The sequence below is a fragment of the Malaya genurostris genome, chromosome 1 (assembly GCF_030247185.1).
Source record: "Malaya genurostris strain Urasoe2022 chromosome 1, Malgen_1.1, whole genome shotgun sequence".
In the NCBI taxonomy this organism is placed as follows: Eukaryota; Metazoa; Arthropoda; class Insecta; order Diptera; family Culicidae; genus Malaya; species Malaya genurostris.
Window position 1 is genome coordinate 71,654,024 of NC_080570.1, and position 20,510 is coordinate 71,674,533.

The following is a 20,510-nucleotide window of genomic DNA, read 5'->3' on the forward strand; positions in this document are numbered from 1 at the left end:
ATGCCCTTTTGAAAGTTACGAAAAATAATGCTCATTACTCAAGTTTTAAACATGAAATTCAAGCATATTGCTCACAATTTCGTAGATTGGGCTTCTATCTACGAGATTATATTGATTCTGTAAATGAAGGTCGTAGAACCGAGCAATGAGCATTATATTTTGTAACATTCGCAAGGGCCTATCGTGCGATATGCCCTAATCACATGTTACTACCGAATTTAGGTTATATCGAAAACATGTGTTTGCATTTGGCAACTCTGATCCTAATTATCCGCTGTCAGCTGTCAACATTCTTGTTAATCATCAATAAGGTCTTTTTTTTCCGAATGTTTGCACAAAATACTATCTGAATCCTATGGAAAACTGTAGTTTTTAATGCATAGTGGATTTGCGTTTTTGCTGTCTTCCAGGGAATAGTGCTATTCAGTTGAATAGATTGAGTATATTGTCCAAAAATTTTATTACTATGCAACTGTTTAATGATCCGGATGTGAAGTGAACTGGCGAATTGCTATGCAGTGTTTGCATTAAAGGAAGAGATTTCTGTGATCAGGTGCAGATTCTTCAACGAAGAATCACGAAATATGTGCAAATAGTGTGGAGTGTTGCAATGTACACGTTTTTGTAATAGAATATGGCAATGTAAAATGTAAACAAGAAATCTGCACCCCAAGATAAGTCTTAATATTGAAGGTATGCATAATAGTTATGTTCGCTTGTATTTGTGACAAATGAAAAATAAAAATATTATTTTTATTTGATGTGTCACTAACGTGACAGACTAAGGCCAGTTATGGTCCACCTTTCCCGTTTATTGTTAGTTTATATTTTTGATAATAACAATACTATTTTCCATTATTTTGTTATTTTCGATTGAAATTGCTTTTACAATGACTCCCGATGATAGTTTCGCGGCGTCGCCGGTGTTAGGTTGACACAGCAAAGAAAAAAAAATATAATTATCATACATTGGTCTCATAAGGCAGATATCGCACTTCCGATGGAGCTCTCAACGTGTGAACACGTTGGTTTGTGGACAGTGCTTTAGAAGTTCGAGTAATTCGCGAGAAGGAAAGAAAACTTGTTTGCACTGTAGTGACTCGGTAGTGCGACGCGGTATTTAAAAAAATAGTTATGTGTTTACCCAAAATATAGATAGCTATAGTTTCTATGATTTTGATAGAAGATGAAGCAATTTGGCATTAGCACAGCATCTACTGCGGTGGCTTTAACACAAAGGTACCGACATATCTAATATAAGTTATATTCAGTTTTTGAAGTTGAAGTCTCTCACCCACACACACATTTTTTTAATTGATATCGAATATACTCATAGGTCATGAATTGGTACTACAACTTGTTAGCGCGACGGCCTCTTTTCGTTGTCGTATCGGTTGGTGTTTTCTCCGTCGCCTGTATCATGGTATCTCTAATCACTCGAAATCTCCCTGATTTCGATGATCCAACGCTAGGCTTTGAAGCTCGTGGCACTTCGATCAGTAAACGATGGACAGCGTGGCGTAATCTGTTAGAAGAAACTAGTGCTTCCGGTAGGTTAATTGCCAACCCTAAAGAGTTAGTGGAACAAACGAGAACCGACTTCAGTTACGGTTTCAAAAATCCTAAACGTAAAAAGAACAAAAAGAAAGCAAAGGCTAACGTAGAAAAGCATAAATTAAACAAGAGTATTCGAATTCTCAAAGATTTAACCATCAACAAATCTTCGAATGGAGAACTAGTCAATTTTGAGGAATATGATAACGAAACTTTTAGTAGTAGACACAATAATTGGGAGTATGGCAAAAATATGTCATTTTACACGGAGGAAAGTGGCAACAAAACGATGGAGAAAAAGCGTGCAAAATGGGACTCGTTGAGAAACCTAAAACCTCCTCCTGACCAGACCGATGTACATATACCATCTGACGGATTCTTCTGTGAATCCCCTAGTGAGTACTATACCTAACAACAAAAATAGAACAAATAAAAAAATAAAAGTTTCTTTGCAGATAAAGAATTTGCTCATTTTGTTATACAGCGAGTAAAGCATAATTTGAATGACACCTTGTTCGAGCTCAATGCCTTTCTGGCTATGTGCGATTTGGAGCAGCAAATCGTCAATATTGAAAATTACGCCAATCTGTGCCAAAAGGAACTCACCACTGACAACTGTTGTCGTCCATGGTCGATCGTGAACTACGTCACGTATTTATCAAACAAAACATCCTGCTTCGATCTCAACGAGGAGGATATTGCTATGGTGAAAACTTTACTGTTTGATTGCTATCAGTATTACCACTATATGAAGCTCAGCAACGACTGCGTTCGATCGAACTGCGTGGTTCCGAATGAGTGCAAACAACACAACGCTGTATATAACATTTTGCACTATTTAGCAGATGCAGATTTTATTAGGATAAATGTATGTAGTAATTTCAAATATGATGTATAACAAACAGCAAAACATTTCTAATTTTTCAGGATTCTTCAGAGTTCCTAAACGCCACAATGATATTTTTTCCGATTGCCAGGAGTACTAAGTCTCTTCCGTTTTATCACAGTTTACGGCATAAGTAAGTATTCATGTCAAACTTGAATATGTTTCATTGCATTCGCTGCTTTTGCCAATGCCGCCAGCTCTTCCCAGCTTCGATGTGCATTCTGAAGTAACAGAGATAACGTTAGGAGCAATTTTAAATATATTCATTCTGTATAAACATTGACTTTTGTTTAATGTAATGCTGAAAGTGTTTATTATTTCGTTGAGTTAATCAACCGTTTTTTTCCTTTATAACCTACTCTAGCCGAGGGTGGCGGTTACAAGGCTCCACACTAGGCTATTGTGCCCAAATGAACACTAATGAAGAAGGATGAAGCATGTAATCCAAGCGACCGATTCCTTTACGGTAACCAATTTGCAAAGAAAGATACGAGTATTTTCTATTGCAAATTCGCCAGAGAATTTGTAACCTAAGCAGAAAATGTGCTTCACCCGGTAACCAGCCAATCATTCGGTGATGCGTCTGTATTGTATCGTTATTTTGTCATCCTACCAACTGCTTCGGTGTTCTTAATGCCTTCGTTGATGAAACTCCGGAGAATTTCGTATTGTATCCGCTTCGGTATTGGCCCTGCTTTCCTACATAGTATTTTATGTCTGAAGTGGTACATACGATTATTACTTTGATTATCTAGAAAAGATATCGAAATGATTGGTCTTCTAACACGAACTTTTCTAATCTGCTTTGATTGTTTCTATCTTTATACGTATATCAGAACAATCCTAACAAAATGCAATAAAAATTCGGTTTCACTTTTGTTATTAAGGGCGTAATGAACATTTCATACAGAAATTTTTATACAGATAGAAGCAAAACTTTTAATTATATATATTTCAATTACATACAATCCTAAACTTAAGCTATCGATGTTACGAAAATAATTTCATTATATCTATCATAGATCAGCATACATGAGTTAAACACAACCTACCTTAACATTCGAATGGATAAACATTATAAATACATTCAAAAAACTATCATAATGAATATATCAATAATTTATGTCTAGATACACAATCTTTTGTAAAAAATTATATGACGCGTGGTGGATGCATTATACCCGCGTTACGGCAACAATGTAGTGGCACCCATTCCTACCGACAACAGTTGTTTATGCTGACTAGCAATGCGATGACAAACAGTTGTTTATGCTGAGCTAATGCGCAAGAAGAATTGCGCCAACCAAATTCATGACAAATGAAAATTATGCCAAACAAATGCCCTAATGCGCTTATGAATATCATAACTCAAGTCGTATGATTGTAACGATTTTCATTGCTGTCGTATGCGTTCATAACAATGAAATCAATTTCATTTAATAGCTTTATGACCAGTATACGACACACGTGTACATTTCATATGTTAGCACAATGAAATTCAAAGCTGCATCTTGTGTGCAAAAAATCATAGCTGACGCGTATGAAACTCGAGCAAATAGTGAAAACAAGGCTTCCGCTGATGGTTTGCTTCAAGATATTTCGATTCTGGCTAGTGCATTGCAAGCGTTTAGCGGTTCGTTGAACCAGTCTATTTATTGCTTTGTTAACTTAATGCATATGAAATATCAGAATGCGGAGTGGATAAAGCCGCTCCAATTTACTGGACGGAAACCAAAATAATCGATGTTATTTCTGCTGCCAAAGTAAACTGAATTTTATTTGGAAATGGATTTAAAACAGGTAGAGCTCAATGTTATTTTCGCTTGATGTTGAACTGAGTTCGAGTAAGTTTCGAACCTGATTTTTATATTGGGTTTGCTCGCACCCCCGTTACCAAGTGCGAACTCAACTAAGTTTCGTGAAAACTGTTTGTTTGATGAAACTATCCAGGGTCAGTTTTAGTTTCCTCAAGCGAAAACGACTTAAGTAATTGAAATGTAAAAAAGAAATCATTGTTATGTGGGAATGGAACTCTTTTGACAATAAATTCCATTTTTTACTATTATATTAGCTGATTTACCCCACGTTGCTCGGAAATGTATCGTGAAGGCAAGGCCGAAAAAAATTCTAGAAATTGTCCTCCCTATTGATACTCTGATTGCAATGAAACACAACTTAGACGACCACTCGATTGAACAATACTTCGTTCATGTTCAGATTGCATATGATCAATGTCCCATCTCAGATCTCACAATAATCATAATTTCCATGATATTCTCGACAAATTGGGTCCGTTTTATATTTGAACCCTTTTGGTAGAAACATTTAAAACGCCTTTCTGTCTATATTGCTCAAAGTTTTCCATCTGATAATGATTTTTTTTATAGCTATTTATTGGAATATGAGTTAAAATTAAATTATTAAGATTTAAATTGGGTGTTCAGCCACAAGTGGTGACTTTTCAGCCCTATTATGTATATGATTTGGTTATTACCATGAGGACAACATTTGCTTCCGCAATTCTGAGATTTTTGTGTAGAGAAAATTCTAAACCTACTTGTATTGTGTAATGGGGAAAAGGAACTTATATACTAACTTACTAACTAATACAGAGAGCGAATCGATTCAATTGAAGATTGCATCGATTTTTGTCGGAATTTGCTTATAATATTATGTGACATTACATCTAATGGTTCTATATTTGTGAGTTATTAGTATATTAGTTTGTACTAAACCAGGGAGGACGCTTCAAAATCATTTTCAGAATTTTATTCTGAATCCTTTGAAGCGTTTTCTTCCTGGTGGAACAACAACTTGACCAAATTGGTACTGCATAAAGCATGGTTGGTCTGAAAATTTGTTTATAAATTAACAATTTGTTTTTTAGACAGAGCTTAGAATTTCTGTTTATAAGAGGATATAAACATTTAATATATTTATTACATTTTACCTGGATTCCTTCAATGTGATCCTTGAAAGTGAGTTTTTTGTCATACGTTAAACCTAAGTATTTAGCTTGATCAGACCATGTCAATTCCAAACCATTCAATTTGAGAGTGTGATTATTGTTTGGTTTAAGAAAAGAAGCTCTTGGCTTATGAGGAAAGATAATTAATTGCATTTGGTTTAATTTTCCGTTTTGACAGATAATCACTGAAAATATTTAAACTTCTTTGTAGGCGACTGCAAATCACTCTTAGATTCCTACCTGTGGCTAACAGACTTGTGTCGTCACAGAATAGCGATTTCTGACAACCAACGGGTAGATTTGGAAGATCAGAAGTGAAAATATTATACAAGATTGGAGCTACGCTCGAACCCTGCAGAACACCGGCTCGTACGGGTCGCAATTCAGATTTACAATTCTGATAGCTAACCTGAAGAGTACGATCAATTAAATAATTTTGAATTATTTTGATCAAATAAATAGGAAAGTGGAAATCAGACATTTTTGCTATTAAATCTTTGTGCCAAACACTGTCGAATGCTTTTTCTATGTCTAGAAGAGCAACTCCAGTGGATAACCCAGAAGATTTATTTGCTTTTATCATGTTCGTTACTCTGACAAGTTGATGACTAGTTGAATGTTCATGACGAAATCCAAACTGTTCTGGTAAAAAAGTTGAATTCTCATTTATATGAGACATCATTCTCAACAAGATAATTTTTTCAAAAAGTTTACTGATAGAAGAAAGTAAGCTAATTGGTCGATAACTTGATGTTTCTGCTGGGTTTTTATCAGGTTTCAGGAAAGGAATTACTTTAGCGTTTTTCCATCTTTTTGGGAAGTAAGCTAATGAAAAACACTTGTTGAAAATTTTAACCAGGAGTCTCAAGGCAACATCGGGAAGATTTTTAATAAGAATATTAAAAATTCCATCATTACCAGGAGCCTTCATGTTTTTGAGTTTCCTAATAATTGATTTAATTTCATCAAAATTCGTCTCAATAATGTCAACTTGTGATAACACTTGGGTTGAAATATGATCATATTTCAGTAAGACTTCATTTTAAATAGGACTCACTGCTGAGCAAGTTTTTGAGCTTTTCGCCATTTGTTAGAAGTATTTGATTTCCTTCCTTGAGAGCAGAAATTGGTTTATGAGGTTTCTTAAGAACCTTAGAAAGTTTCCAGAAAGGTTTGGAATATGGTTTAATTTGTTCAACTTCTTTAGCGAAATTTTCATTTAGCAAAAGAGTAAATCTATGTTTAATTTCTTTTTGTAAATCCTTAACTATGTTTTTCATAGCAGGATCACGAGAACGTTGATATTGTCGTCGACGAACATTCTTCAACCGAATGAGCAGTTGAAGATTGTCATCGATGATAGGAGAATTTAATTTAGTTTGAGCTTTGGGAACTGAAAGATTTCTAGCTTCGATAATATAATGATTCAAATTATCAATTGCTGTGTCGATGTCCGCAGAATTTTCTAAAATAGTTTCATGATCCACATGATTTTCAATGTGAGATCTGTAATCCAACCAATTAGCTCTATGATAGTTGAATATAGAACTAATTGGATTAATTATAGCTTCGTTGGAAAGTCTGAATGTTACTGGAAGATGATCTGAGTCAAAGTCAGCATGTGTAATCGGTTCACTACAAATGTGACTTTGATCTGTTAGAACCAGATCAATTGTAGACGGGTTTTTCACGGAAGAGAAACAAGTCGGATTACTAGGATGAAGAATTGTGAAGTAACCAGCTGAGAGTTGATTATGAAGTATTTTACCATTAGTGTTGTTTTGCCTACAATTCCACTGGACATGCTAGCATTTAAGTCCCCTATTACGAAAAATTTCGGTCGATATCTTGTGATTTTTTGCAAATCGCCTTCAATGAAATTTAATTGTTCGCCGGTGCGTTGGAATGGCAAATATGCTCCAGCGATGAAATAAATTCCATGAATGGTTTCAACTTCGATTCCCAAGCTTTCAATAACTTCAGTATTGAAAGAAGGTAAAATTCGATGTTTAATTTGCCGTTGGACAAAAATGGCAACTCCACCACCCATTCCAGTATATCTGTCAAATCGATGAACCACATAATGTGGATTACTTTTCTATTTGACATTTGGTCTGAGAAAAGTTTCTGTCACAATGGCGATATGAATTCAAAAAGTGATGAAGTCGAATTCATTCGGATGATCATTTGAAAAAGTTGATCTTGTAGGCAGATCATTTTATTTTCAGTTATATCGCCTAAATCAACTTCATTTAAAGAAGCGAATGGCATTGAAGGAAAATTTGTAGGTAGACTGCCATTAGAACTGCCATTAGAAGAAGACGATTTGGCCAATCTACCTATTAATAAATTGTTTTCGTTAGAAGATGAACTGCAAGGCGGTCCTGTGTTTTGATTATTTACATTAGAAGAATTAAGTGGTAGATTTCTACCTGTTATACTAGCATAAGTGACATTAGAAGAAGATGATGACGAGGTAGATCTATCTGTCAATAAATTGTTTTCGTTAGAAGACGAATTGGCAGGCGTACCTGTTTTTTGTTTTAAATTCGAAGAAATAAGTGCCTTAGAAGAATTAGGCGTGGCATTTGTAACATTTGATTTTCAGGTATGTTCTGTAAATTTAAGGTCGTTGATTTGACTTGTTGTCTAAGCGAACGAGCGTTTAAAAATTTTTCCCTGACAGGACATTTGAAATAATTGGATTTATGATTTCCATCGCAATTTGAACATGAAAATTTATCAGTGGTTTCATTCATTGGACAAACGTCTTTCGAATGCGATTTACCACAATTCAAACACCGTATATCCATATGACAATTTTTGGTTCCATGGCCGAAGCCTTGGCAACGACGACATTGCGTTAAGTTTGCAATACCATTATGCCGTTTATAATGTTCCCAATGAATTTTAATGTGGGAAATGAAACGTACTTTTTCTAAAGTTTTCAAATTGTTTACATCACTTCGATTGAAGTGTATTAGGTGAAGTTCATGGGAAATTCTAGAGCGTGGTTTAGAAGTATATTTTCCTTTTTTTTTTCATAAGTATTACTTGGGAAGGGGCAAAACCAAGCAATTCTTTTAGTTCATTTTCAATTTCATCAGTACTTTGATCATTTGATAAGCCTTTCAAGACAGCCTTGAAGGGTCTGTCTGATTTTATATCATATGAATAAAATTTATGAAGTTTTTCGGACAAATATCGAATAAGACGTTCGTAATCTTCCAATCCATCAACCAAGACTCGACATTCTCCTCTTCGTCCGATTTGAAATGAGACTTTTACTTCCGGGAAAAAAGTAGAAAGTTCAGTACGGAATGCTTTGAAGTCGGAAATCATCACCGTCACTGGTGGCATAGATTGATGTTTCTTCCCAGAACGACAAACGTCCATTTTGGGAATTTTTGAAGAATTTTCTTCTATGTCGCTACAATCGGACTCAGGAAGAATCTCGTAAATATTGTAAGACGGCATAGGATCAACGGAAGGGAAATCCGTCCGTTGTCTTTTATGTTTACATTCAGATTCTATAAGATCGGGATTGTTATTAGAAAAATGTTGAATAACGGATTGTGATTTATTCCGTATTGAATTATTTTTAGCCGTAGGCTTGTTGCCTTTCCGGTTGGACGCAGGCATTTTTTAAATGAATGAAATTTTAAATTAAATTAACTAGGCTAAATTAGTCTTCGACTCCTAGTTTGGAAGCGCTGCACTGGATGATTTCTAAGATTTGGGAGGAGGATATTCTACCGCAGGAATGGATGGATGGAGTGGTATGCCCCGTCTACAAAAAGGGCGATAAGCTGGATTGTTGCAATTACCGCGCAATCATATTGCTGAACGCCTCCTACAAGACACTCTTCTAAATCCTTTACCGTCGTCTATCACCAATAGCTAATGAATTCGTAGGGCCGTACCAAGCGAAATTTATTGGAGCCCGCGCCACTACGGATCACTTATTCGCGATAAGACAAGTACTCCAGAAGTGTGAATACAACGTACCCACGCATCACCTATTCATTGACTTCAAAGCGGCATACGACACAATCGATCGAGAACAGTTATGGCAGATCATGCACGAATACGGTTTCCCGGATAAACTGACGCGATTGGTCAAAGCAACGATGGATAGAGTGATGTGCTGCGTCCGAGTACCTGGGACGCTCTCGAGTCCCTTCGAATCTCGGAGAGGGCTACGACAAGGTGATGGACTCTCTTGTACCTTGTTCAATATTGCCTTGGAAGGTGTGATTCGAAGAGCGAGGATCGACACGAGTGACACGATCTTCCGAAAGTCCGTATAACTTTTTGGCTTCGCTGACGATATTGATATTGTGACACGTAACCTTGAGAAAATGACTGAATCCTACATCGGACTGAAAGCTGAAGCTAGTCGTATCGGACTGGCCAGAAACGCGTCAAAAACAAAATACATGAGAGGAAGAGGTTCTAGAGAAGAAACACTACGCCTCCCACCACGAATATTGATAGACGGTGACGACATCGAGGTGGTTGACGAGTTCGTGTGTTTGGGCTCACTGGTGACCGCCGATAATGACACCAGCAGAGAAATACAGAGACGTATTTTGGCAGGGAATCGTGCGTACTTTGGACTCAGAAAAAACCTTCGATCGAGAAAAGTACGCCACCGCACGAAATTGACCATCTACAATCGCTTATTAGACCGGTTGTTCTCTACGGCCACGAGACCTGGACTATGTTGGCAGAGGACCATCGCGCCCTCAGTGTTTTTGAAAGAAAGATACTGAGAACCATCTATGGCGGAGTGCAGATGGAAGACGGCGTGTGAATCAAGAATTACAACAGCTGCTAGGAGAACCACCCATCGTACGGACTGCTAAAATCGGACGTCTACAATGGGCTGGGCATGTGATAAGGATGTCGGACGACAGCCCAGTTGAATGGTTCTTGAATCTAATCCGACTGGTACAAGAAGAAGAGGAGCGCAGCGAGCAAGGTGGATCGATCAAGTGGAGGGTGATCTCAGAAGCGTCCGTGCCTTGAGTGGCTGGCGACGAGCTGCCATGGACCGAGTTATGTGGAGACGTATGCTTGATACAGCAAAGGACACCCCAGGCCTATAGCTGATAGGTAAGGTAAGTATGAAATGTTGTTGAAAATATTAAAAAAATATTTGTCATGATTTCCGAAAATTACACTGTTTTGAAAATATGTAATTTTTTCAAATATTTTTTCTCAATTCTAAAAATTTGACAGTATTTTTTTGGACTTCAGCTACAACATATAAAAAAATAACGAAAATCGGAAACACACTTTTATGAGATATTTGAATTTTAAGCGTCCTTTTAAAATAAAAATCAAACAAAAAAATTTATTCAACAGTATTAAATTTTTTTTGCATAGTTCTTTACCTAAAACATTACAGAAGTCACCAAATCGATTGGACCCACCGTTTCTGAAATATATGTTATTGAAAATTTTCAAAGGATTTTTTCTTATGATGCAAATTGTTTCGTTTGGCCATGAATAACGCTTATGCAAAATTCGAGCCAAATCATAAAAATACAAAAAATTTCCAAAAAAATGTCATTTGCGGTGGAATTGCTCATATATATATATATATATATATATATATATATATATATATATATATATATATATATATATATATATATATATATATATATATATATATGTATATATATATATATATATATATATATATATATATATATATATATATATATATATATATATATATATATATATATATATATATATATATATATATATATATATATATATATATATATATATATATATATATATATATATATATATATATATATACTTATTTTTATGCGCTGAGCTATTAGTACTTGAAAGTTCTAACTTCCTAAAATCCAAAAATGACAGTCCCTGGCTTGTTATTTTCTTCCAAATCACGTGATTTCTAGTATTTTCTGCTTTAGTTTTAGAATTCTAAATAATGTCCTTCTATCTATTACCTATAGATGAGAGTGTTTGAAAAATGCATTTTTAATGCCATCGTGATCGGCGTAACTCGCACAGAATTTTTTTTATTGCAAAAGAACTTACCGCTGATGACGTAGGTTTGAATAACCATCCATCCGGCAAGGGTACGCCCATCTTACAGGCTCGTATGTTCATCCTTTTTACCTTCATCGAATTAAGCTCTCTCATTGATTGACAGTAGTGTCTACGATATGTTGAATTTCTCAAATCATATTGATCCTTCAACAATGTAGGTATTTTTAGATCTTTTCCTTCGAAGTATTGTCGATAAATACTATTGTGTAGATTGTTGAGACGTGAAACGAATTGTTCATAACCTTCTGCATTCGTTCGATTCCAAACGGGCAACTCAGCTGGTGCTTGAAGGAAAATATTGGTAAAGTTGTAGCCATCGAGCAGATGAGGATCGCTTGAATCCATGGACGATCGGATTGGTGTTGCTCTGTAGAGGTGTGGTTTCCAAACACCAGGATGTTCCGGAACTTTAGAATAGAGCTTTTTTTCAAAACTGGTAAGAGGATTCATTTTCTGTTTTTCTTTCCAGAAATCTTGGTAACGAATTGGTTGCTGTGATGGCAATCGATATGGGCCTCAAGAATGCTCTCTTTGATGAGTGCTTACTCAAGGATGGCTGGCTTGTGGGACTTGGTGGAATTTTTGTCATAATCTCCATGTGGATCTACACGAAATCGTTATTTGTCACGTTAATGACCGTGGTTGCTGTGATCTTTTCGCTAGGAATTGCCTACTTCATTTACACGTTGATTTTCGAGCTAACCTTTTTCCCATTCATGAACATGTTGACGGTGGTGGTGATCGTAGGTAAAGTTTTCTCCTTTATCTTATAACTAGTCGAATTGTAATATGCTACTCTTGACTGATTTTCAGGAATTGGGGCCGATGATGCATTCATTTTCTTGAAAATATGGCAATGTGTCATAGCAGATCGAATGAAAATCGGTGCTGCTGTGATAGGATCGTTAGATGCTGCCGCGACTCGATCGGATACTCTGGTGGGGATCATGGGTAGTACCCTCAAACATGCAGCACTGTCGATGTTAGTAACTTCACTGACAACAGCAGCGGCATTCTATGCTTCATATGTTAGCTCGATAACAGCTGTCCGGTGCTTTGGGTATGTTTGTAAAATTCCCAAAATAAACATATTATTATTAAGCCTTTTTTTCGTACATTGCAGTATATTTTCCGGTACGGCTGTAATGGCCAATTATTTGTTAATGGTAACGTGGCTGCCAGCAACAGTATCAATTGCAGAACGCATCACCTGTTTCTCGCTGGTCAAGCCGGTGGATAAGTTTATCGATAAACTTACGTTTCCCTTAAAGACAATTAGTCGAATAGGTAGGAAAATAGAGGACATCATAATATCATTAGTAATTAGTGTTCCATTGTTGTGGATAGTGGTACTAGGTGAGTTAAAAACTATTTTAATATTATTTTTTCAAACAGCAAATTGTTTACCTTGTCTAACAGGTGTAATAGGTGTTTTAAGTGGTGTTATGGTGTTGCATTGGCCAAAATTGACACTGCCGGACTCGCCGAATTTTAAATTGTTCATCAGTAGCCATCCGTTTGAGCGTTATGATAGCGACTATAAGGATCTTTTTTGGTTTGAGAAAGTATACATAGTAAGTATGATCAACAAGAATTGATTCTTTCTATCTACTGAACTAGACGTAGGGTAGGGTGATCTGAAACCGACCCCCTAATGGACGTTGACGTAGAAATCATTTCAAATTATTTTCATGTGAATACTCTAAAAATAACAGTTATCTTCATTTGAAGACGCTAAACGTTCGGATTGTAATTGTTGATGGTAACGTGACTGTTAAAGTGTTTTAAGTAAAACACAGAAGTTGTAGAATAATTTCACATACATAGTTTTGACTGCATTTGTTTGTTTTTCTTTTCCTTTCTGAGTGGTACTTTGAAACTCTGCGTCGGAAGGCATTTTTACCTTTCTCATGTAGAAAGAATATGAAACCGACTTTTGAACTGAGCGCTAAATGGTCGAGTGTTAAATGTGATTCGAATCGGTTCGTAGAGATCGAAAATGCCGGTACCAGCTTCCAGTGCCCGGTTCTGGAAGTACCGGAAATAGTTGCCAAAGGGGTTAAGGGGTTTGTAGTCCCATAAGTTGCAACTAATTTTTAACCGAATACAACTTCCGGTTCTGGAAAAGAGAGTGAAGTGTGGATAAAATGAAGTTTATTAAAATTAACTAGCTGACCCGTCGAACTTCGTCTCGCCTGAAATTATTTTTTTAAATTTGTGTTTTCGAACAGCAGAGTTGCCAAACGTTAATGTTTCTTTCCATTATTTTACTGATTACTTGGCTTACAATAAACGAATTACGACAAATTCATATCCAACACAATAACTTCGTCTCGAAGAAGAAATATCATCAAGAATTATTGTGGATATGTTCAATGCTTTTGTTACGCAAAAACTAAACAAATGCACCGATTGCCATCTCATCCTTCGAGTCATTGTATTGAACAGAAATTGTAGATCTCTCTCAAACTAAAGATTTGACATGTGGGATGATGGATTGGGTTGAATCATATCTGACTGGTCGTAGTATGATTGTGAAAATTGGCGACTGCGTTACTCCATCATTCATCGTGAGCTCTGGCGTTCCTCAGGGAAGCCATCTAGGACCATTCATATTTCTGCTATATCTAAATGATCTGAATTTCGCATTGCAATGCATGAAGCTATCATTCGCCGACGATTTCAAACTGTTTCAACTCATCAAATATCTGAAAGACTCAAACTTCTTGCAGTCACAGTTGGATATATTTTCTAACTGGAGCAACGTCAACAGAATGGTTATTAACGCCTTCAAATGCTTCGTTATCTCCTTCTCTCGTAAACGAACCACGATCATGTATGATTACACTATTTCGCAAGCTGTACTAAAACGGGAGACATCAATTAAGGATCTAGGAGTGTTATTGGATTCAAAACTTAGTTTCAAAGATCACATAGAATATACCCTCTCTAAAGCATTAAAGATGCTAGGATTCATCTTTCGCATCTCAAAAAATTTCAATAACATATACTGCCTGAAATCGTTATATTGCGCTCTAGTTCGCGAGTATGCTGTTGTTGTTTGGGCACCATATTATCAAACAGATAAGCTGCGCATTGAAGCTGTCCAGCGCAAGTTCATTCGTTTTGCTTTGCGTCGCCTGCCCTGGAGAGATCCATTTAATCTTCCAAGCTACGAAAATCGTTGTAGGCTCATACACTTCGATTTGCTATCTGTCCGCCGTGATACACAAAAAGCTGTTTTCGTCGCGGACCACATCCAATGTCGAATTGATAGTGCAGATCTCCTACAACAGCTAAGTTTTGACATTCTTCGGCGTAATTTGCGGTTTAATCCCTTTCTCAGAATTCCTCGTGCTAGAACTAACTATGGCTTCAATGAACCGTTTTCGAGTATGTGCCGCGTATACGCAATACTTGCTCTGATGAATTTGATTTCAATTTATCTCGTAACACCATTAAAACCCGTTATCTCCGAATCTTTTCCCACTAGTTTTATTTACATAAGTTAGACGATATGAATAGTTGTTAGTTAGCTTTGTAGTTTAAATAAGGGTAATTTAAGATTTCGTTATGTATCATTTGGTCAAATGTTATCTGTTGATACAAAAGATGAGAAGGTTTTATGCCGGCTGGAGAAGGAGAACCAAAATCTCAGCTCCTGCAGGCTTTTCCCTTGCTCCTAAATAAACAAATAAACAAATTAACAGATGGATGAAAAAGAGATGACCAAGATAAATACTTTAAATTGACCCCACAATACTTTCCAAAAGCAGCCCTCGGGGATGGTTGTTTGTCATTGAATGTTTAGACTTATTTGTACTGAAGACGTTTAAAAATTTAATAGCAAATCCTTAGGGATTATCGAAAGTAATAAACTAATTTTGAACGGTTGTCCATAACTTGCTTCACCGCTAGTGATAGTGATTTAGTCGTGTTTGATGAATGTTCGTAGCAGGATAATGACAGGATCAATTTTCGATTAACGAATTAGCGATAAAATGAAAAATACTTGGACATTCGAAAGTTCAAATTAGCCTTTTATTAAATATTGTGTCCATTAACTTTGACATGAACGCTGGATTCGTTCAAGAATTGTATCAAAAGGTCTCTCATTCGTCGAGCCACAACATCGTTTTTCTTAGTATTCAGTCCTGAGAATCAATATTCTGTTCTAACGGAGTGAACATGAGGAGTGATTATACCAGTATTCTTCTTATCGTTAAAGCCAATGTATAAAACAGCAGATCTCACAAATAATGGTTCTTACATGCCACGATTTCTCCTTCAGATATGATATTCACGATTCCCATATGGTAATTCGTCAAATAATCCGGAAGTTCGGAAAATGAAATGATTTGACTTAAGCAGCTTACAAATGTCATGAATACCATCCGTTTTGAAGTAAACCACTCTTGAAAACTCACCCGAATCGGCTGAACAAACTTCAGCATGCTAAATGCAAGGAACATATATTTTCATCTGAACTCATTATTTCAACAGCAGAATCCTATCATTGATACGTAAAAAAATCGTTACATAATTTTATTTGTTCAACTCACGCCCACGATGGCCAACATAATCGTCATCTAACTACATCTACTGGTAAATGACATTAGAACTTGTGCCTCTGTTTACGGTATAGCTAAAACAGTAATTTGGCAAGTAATGATTTTGATACCCACGATAAGCACGTGTTTCCAAATGACGAATCAATCATGCATGTAAAATCTCCACCCAAATCTACTCGTTGCGCGCCAAAAGATTCTTTCAACGATCTAGTATTCCTTTCTTCGACGGCCAAACACTTATGCAAATCGTTATGCGCCAAACACCTATCGATGATCTAGCAATCATTGGCGACTTTTTTAGTGGAAAATTCCATTGTCCATACAAAATAACTTTATTGGTTTTTCCCACTTTTCCGGTAAGTTTTTCTAATTTTTTTGATGTACGAACCCGGTGGGGTTAAAAACTGATCAAACAAAAAAAAAAGCATCTCAATACGTCCAGCCGTTCTCACGTGATGCGATTACAAAGAATGATCTCTGCATTTTTATATATATAGATAGATTAAACTTTATTATCTATCTATCTATCTATCTATCTATATATATATATATATATATATATATATATATATATATATATATATATATATATATATATATATATATATATATATATATATATATATATATATATATATATATATATATATATATATATATATATATATATATATATATATATATATATATATATATATATATATATATAAATGCAGAGATCATTCTTTGTAATCGCATCACGTAAGAACGGATGGACGAATTTACATGATTCTTTTTTTGTTTGTTTGTTTTTATCGCCACCGGGTTCGAACTTCAAAAAAATTAGGAAAACTTGCCGGAAAAGTGGGAAAATCCATAAAGTTGTTTTGTATGGATAATGGAATTTTCCGTTGAAAAAGTTGTCTATGCTTGCTAGATCATCGATAGGTGTTTGGCGCATAACGAGTTGCATAAGTGCTGGGCCGCTGAAGAAAGGAATACTAGATCGTTGAAAGAATCTTGGCGCGCAACGAGTTGTTTTGTGTGAAGTTTTCACATGCATATTTGATCGATGTGATTCGTCATTTCGAACCACGTGCTTGAATGGGTATCAAAATTATTGCTTACTAATGTCGTTTTCGCTTGAGAAAACTGAAACTGACCCAGGAGAGTTTCATCAAACAAACACTTTTCACAAAACTGTGTCGATTTTGCACTCAGCAACTGGGGTTTGAGCAAACCTGATGTAACAACCAGGTTCAAAACTGACACGATTTTCAGTTCAACATCGTTAAAACTAGGTTCGAAACTAGCTTCAAACAAACGGTTTGACAGCAGTTAGGGTGAAACTGGGTTAGATTTGGTATCAAGCGAAAACGACATAAATGACCATAATGAATTAAGACTGTCATTTCATATTGCATATTTTGCGAAGAATGTTCAAACTGGTAAGATCAATATCAAATTAAAATTCAAGCGTCGTCTCCAAGCAATCAAAAGTTCCGCAGTGCCTGAAAATATCCACTTTTTTTTAACTCCAAAGTACGCATGTTACGCTTTTTGATAACTTGAACGTACAGAACTGGTTCTGAGAAAACCTGTTTTAATCCACCTAGTGGTGTAATGATGCCTTTCTCATGTACATATAATATTGTGGTATTCTATTCAAACATTTTCTCTTCGATTTTTGAAAAAAACCAAGTGATTGTTTATGCATAACATACAGAATAAAACAGTGCTTTGATTACGTAAGCCATCCTTAAAAGAACGAAATGGGTTCACTATTATATGCACTTCCGGCACCGGAACCCGAGAACCGGTATAATCGAAGTCGGTTCGTACGGCCACCAACTAACATGACACACAAACTCTTCTAGTACGCACCCTATAACTCCGGATTCGGAAGTAGGATCCGGACGAAATTCAGGAATTTCGTATAAGATCGGAAGACCCTTCATTTGAATCTAAGTTTGTGGAAATCGGTCAAACCATCGCTGAGAAAAGTGAGTGAGATCCATTTTGGTATATATGACCACTATTTCCGGTACTTCCGGAACCGGATACCGGGAACCAAAATAGCCGGAATCGGTTTGTTTAGTTGCCTACTGATAATGACTATCGATTTGTGTAGTTTTTGGACCAGTTTAGAAAAATTTTCACGTTTTTTGCTTCGCCGGTTTAAGTGACGGTGTACAATATTGAACACACTTTACCCTATAATTCCGGAACCGGAAGTCGTATCCCGATGAAATTCAGGAATTCCGTATGGGACCACGAGACCTTTCATTTGAATCTAAGTTTGTAAAAATCGGTCAAACCATTGCTGAGAAAAGTGAGTGAGATCCATTTTGGTATATATGACCACTATTTCCGGTACTTCCGGAACCGGATACCGGGAACCAGGATAGCCGGAATCGGTTTGTTTAGTTGCCTACTGATAATGACTATCGATTTGTGTAGTTTTAGGACCAGTTTAGAAAAATTTTCACGTTTTTTGCTTCGCCGGTTTAAGTGACGGTGTACAATATTGAACACACTTTACCCTATAATTCCGGAACCGGAAGTCGGATCCGGGTGAAATTCAGGAATTCCGGATGGGACCGGAAGACCTTTCATTTGAATCTAAGTTTGTGGAAATCGGTCAAACCATTGCTGAGAAAAGTGAGTGAGATCCATTTTGGTATATATGACCACTATTTTCGGTACTTCCGGAACCGGATACCGGGAACCAGGATAGCCGGAATCGGTTTGTTTAGTTGCCTACTGATAATGACTATCGATTTGTGTAGTTTTGAGACCAGTTTAGAAAAATTTCACGTTTTTTGTTTCGCCGGTTTATGTGACGGTGTACAATATTGAACACACTTTACCCTATAATTCCGGAACCGGAAGTCGGATCCGGGTGAAATTCAGGAATTCCGGATGGGACCGGAAGACCTTTCATTTGAATCTAAGTTTGTGGAAATCGGTCAAACCATTGCTGAGAAAAGTGAGTGAGATCCATTTTGGTATATATGACCACTATTTTCCGGTACTTCCGGAACCGGATACCGGGAACCAGGATAGCCGGAATCGGTTTGTTTAGTTGCCTACTGATAATGACTATCGATTTGTGTAGTTTTAGGACCAGTTTAGAAAAAATTTCACTTTTTTTGTTTCGCCGGTTTAAGTGACGGTGTTAAATATTGAACACACTTTACCCTATAATTCCGGAACCGGAAGTCGAATCCGGATGAAATTCAGGAATTCCGTATGGGACCACGAGACCTTTCATTTGAATCTAAGTTTGTGGAAATCGGTCAAACCATTGCTGAGAAAAGTGAGTGAGATCCATTTTGGTATATATGACCACTATTTTCGGTACTTCCGGAACCGGATACCGGGAACCAGGATAGCCGGAATTGGTTTGTTTAGTTGCCTACTGATAATGACTATCGATTTGTGTAGTTTTAGGACCAGTTTAGAAAAAATTTCACGTTTTTTGTTTCGCCGGTTCAAGTGACGGTGTACATTATTGAGCACACTTTACCCTATAATTCCGGAACCGGAAGTCAAATCCGGATGAAATTCAGGAATTCCGTATGGGACCACGAGACCTTTCATTTGAATCCTAGTTTGTCAAAATCGGTTCAGCCATCTCCGAGAAAACCTAGTGAGATTATTTAACACATACACACACACATACATACACACACACACACACACACACACACACACACACACACACACACACACACACACACACACACACACACACACACACACAGACATTGCTCAGCTCGATGAACTGAGTCGAATGGTATATGACACGGAAAGGCCAATTTTCACTAGTCGGTTTTTCAAGTGATTGCATAACCTTTCTATATGAGAAAGGCAAAAACTTAAAAACTGTACACATCGAATTATTTTTACGGATGTGGGTACAGTTTTACTGACTTTCAAGCAGCTGAACATTCGGTAATCCGTTCAGTAAAAGTTTTATTTGCTGAATGATTGGTAGAGTTCCACTGAACTTCGATCTGTCATAATTCTAATGACTTCTTCATCATTCAATACCGACGTTCGGCGAAATTTACAAAGCAATTCTAATAATATGTAAACGTCTTGACCCGTAAAGTATTACTGTTTTATTGTAAATTTAGTTTTGTAGATCTGTGAAAGGAAGGAGCAATTTTGTTTTCAAAACACATTTCCATCCGATTAATTAATTTATATGCGTGTGATGAATGAATTGAATTACATTTGCTCTCCTGAAATAATTTATACAAATAAAATGATCAAATATCTTTCGGATGCAATTCAGTAGAATATGGGATCACCCAGGACCGTAAGTTGGATAAATTTTACGTATCTTTCAGTAAAAATAATATTTCGACCGTCCCACGACAAAAGAGCATAACTGCAAATGACCGTTTCTCTTTGTTTACTTTTTATTCACGATTTACCAAACTGA

General features: G+C 36.4%; 2 protein-coding genes across 7 annotated transcripts in view; one reads left to right on the forward strand and one right to left on the reverse strand.

Moving 5' to 3' along the window:
* Positions 1-288: 288 nt before the first annotated feature.
* LOC131440413 (protein dispatched) overlaps positions 289-20,510 on the forward strand; it is a 69,444-nt gene continuing 49,222 nt past the window's right edge. For 3 of the 6 annotated variants that reach the window (XR_009231388.1, XR_009231387.1, XM_058611677.1), the window contains exons 1-9: positions 289-693; positions 908-1,239; positions 1,337-1,949; positions 2,010-2,422; positions 2,482-2,573; positions 11,977-12,254; positions 12,321-12,567; positions 12,631-12,863; positions 12,927-13,081. Coding sequence is in view for 4 of the 6 variants with exons in the window: in XM_058611677.1 (XP_058467660.1) it covers positions 1,340-1,949; positions 2,010-2,422; positions 2,482-2,573; positions 11,977-12,254; positions 12,321-12,567; positions 12,631-12,863; positions 12,927-13,081 (2,028 nt within the window). In the remaining 2 variants the exon portion in view is untranslated. Of the gene's footprint in view, positions 694-907; positions 1,950-2,009; positions 2,423-2,481; positions 2,574-11,976; positions 12,255-12,320; positions 12,568-12,630; positions 12,864-12,926; positions 13,082-20,510 lie in introns of all 6 variants that reach the window. The other 3 variants (XM_058611680.1, XM_058611679.1, XM_058611678.1) reach the window with 3 other exon arrangements.
* On the reverse strand, positions 2,541-11,980 carry LOC131440422 (uncharacterized). The gene is made up of 2 exons (XM_058611691.1): positions 11,496-11,980; positions 2,541-2,661 (listed from the first exon to the last, which is right to left on the reverse strand). Exons 1-2 carry the CDS (start codon positions 11,955-11,957, stop codon positions 2,587-2,589), a joined length of 537 nt encoding a protein of 178 aa, XP_058467674.1. The 5' UTR covers positions 11,958-11,980; the 3' UTR covers positions 2,541-2,586.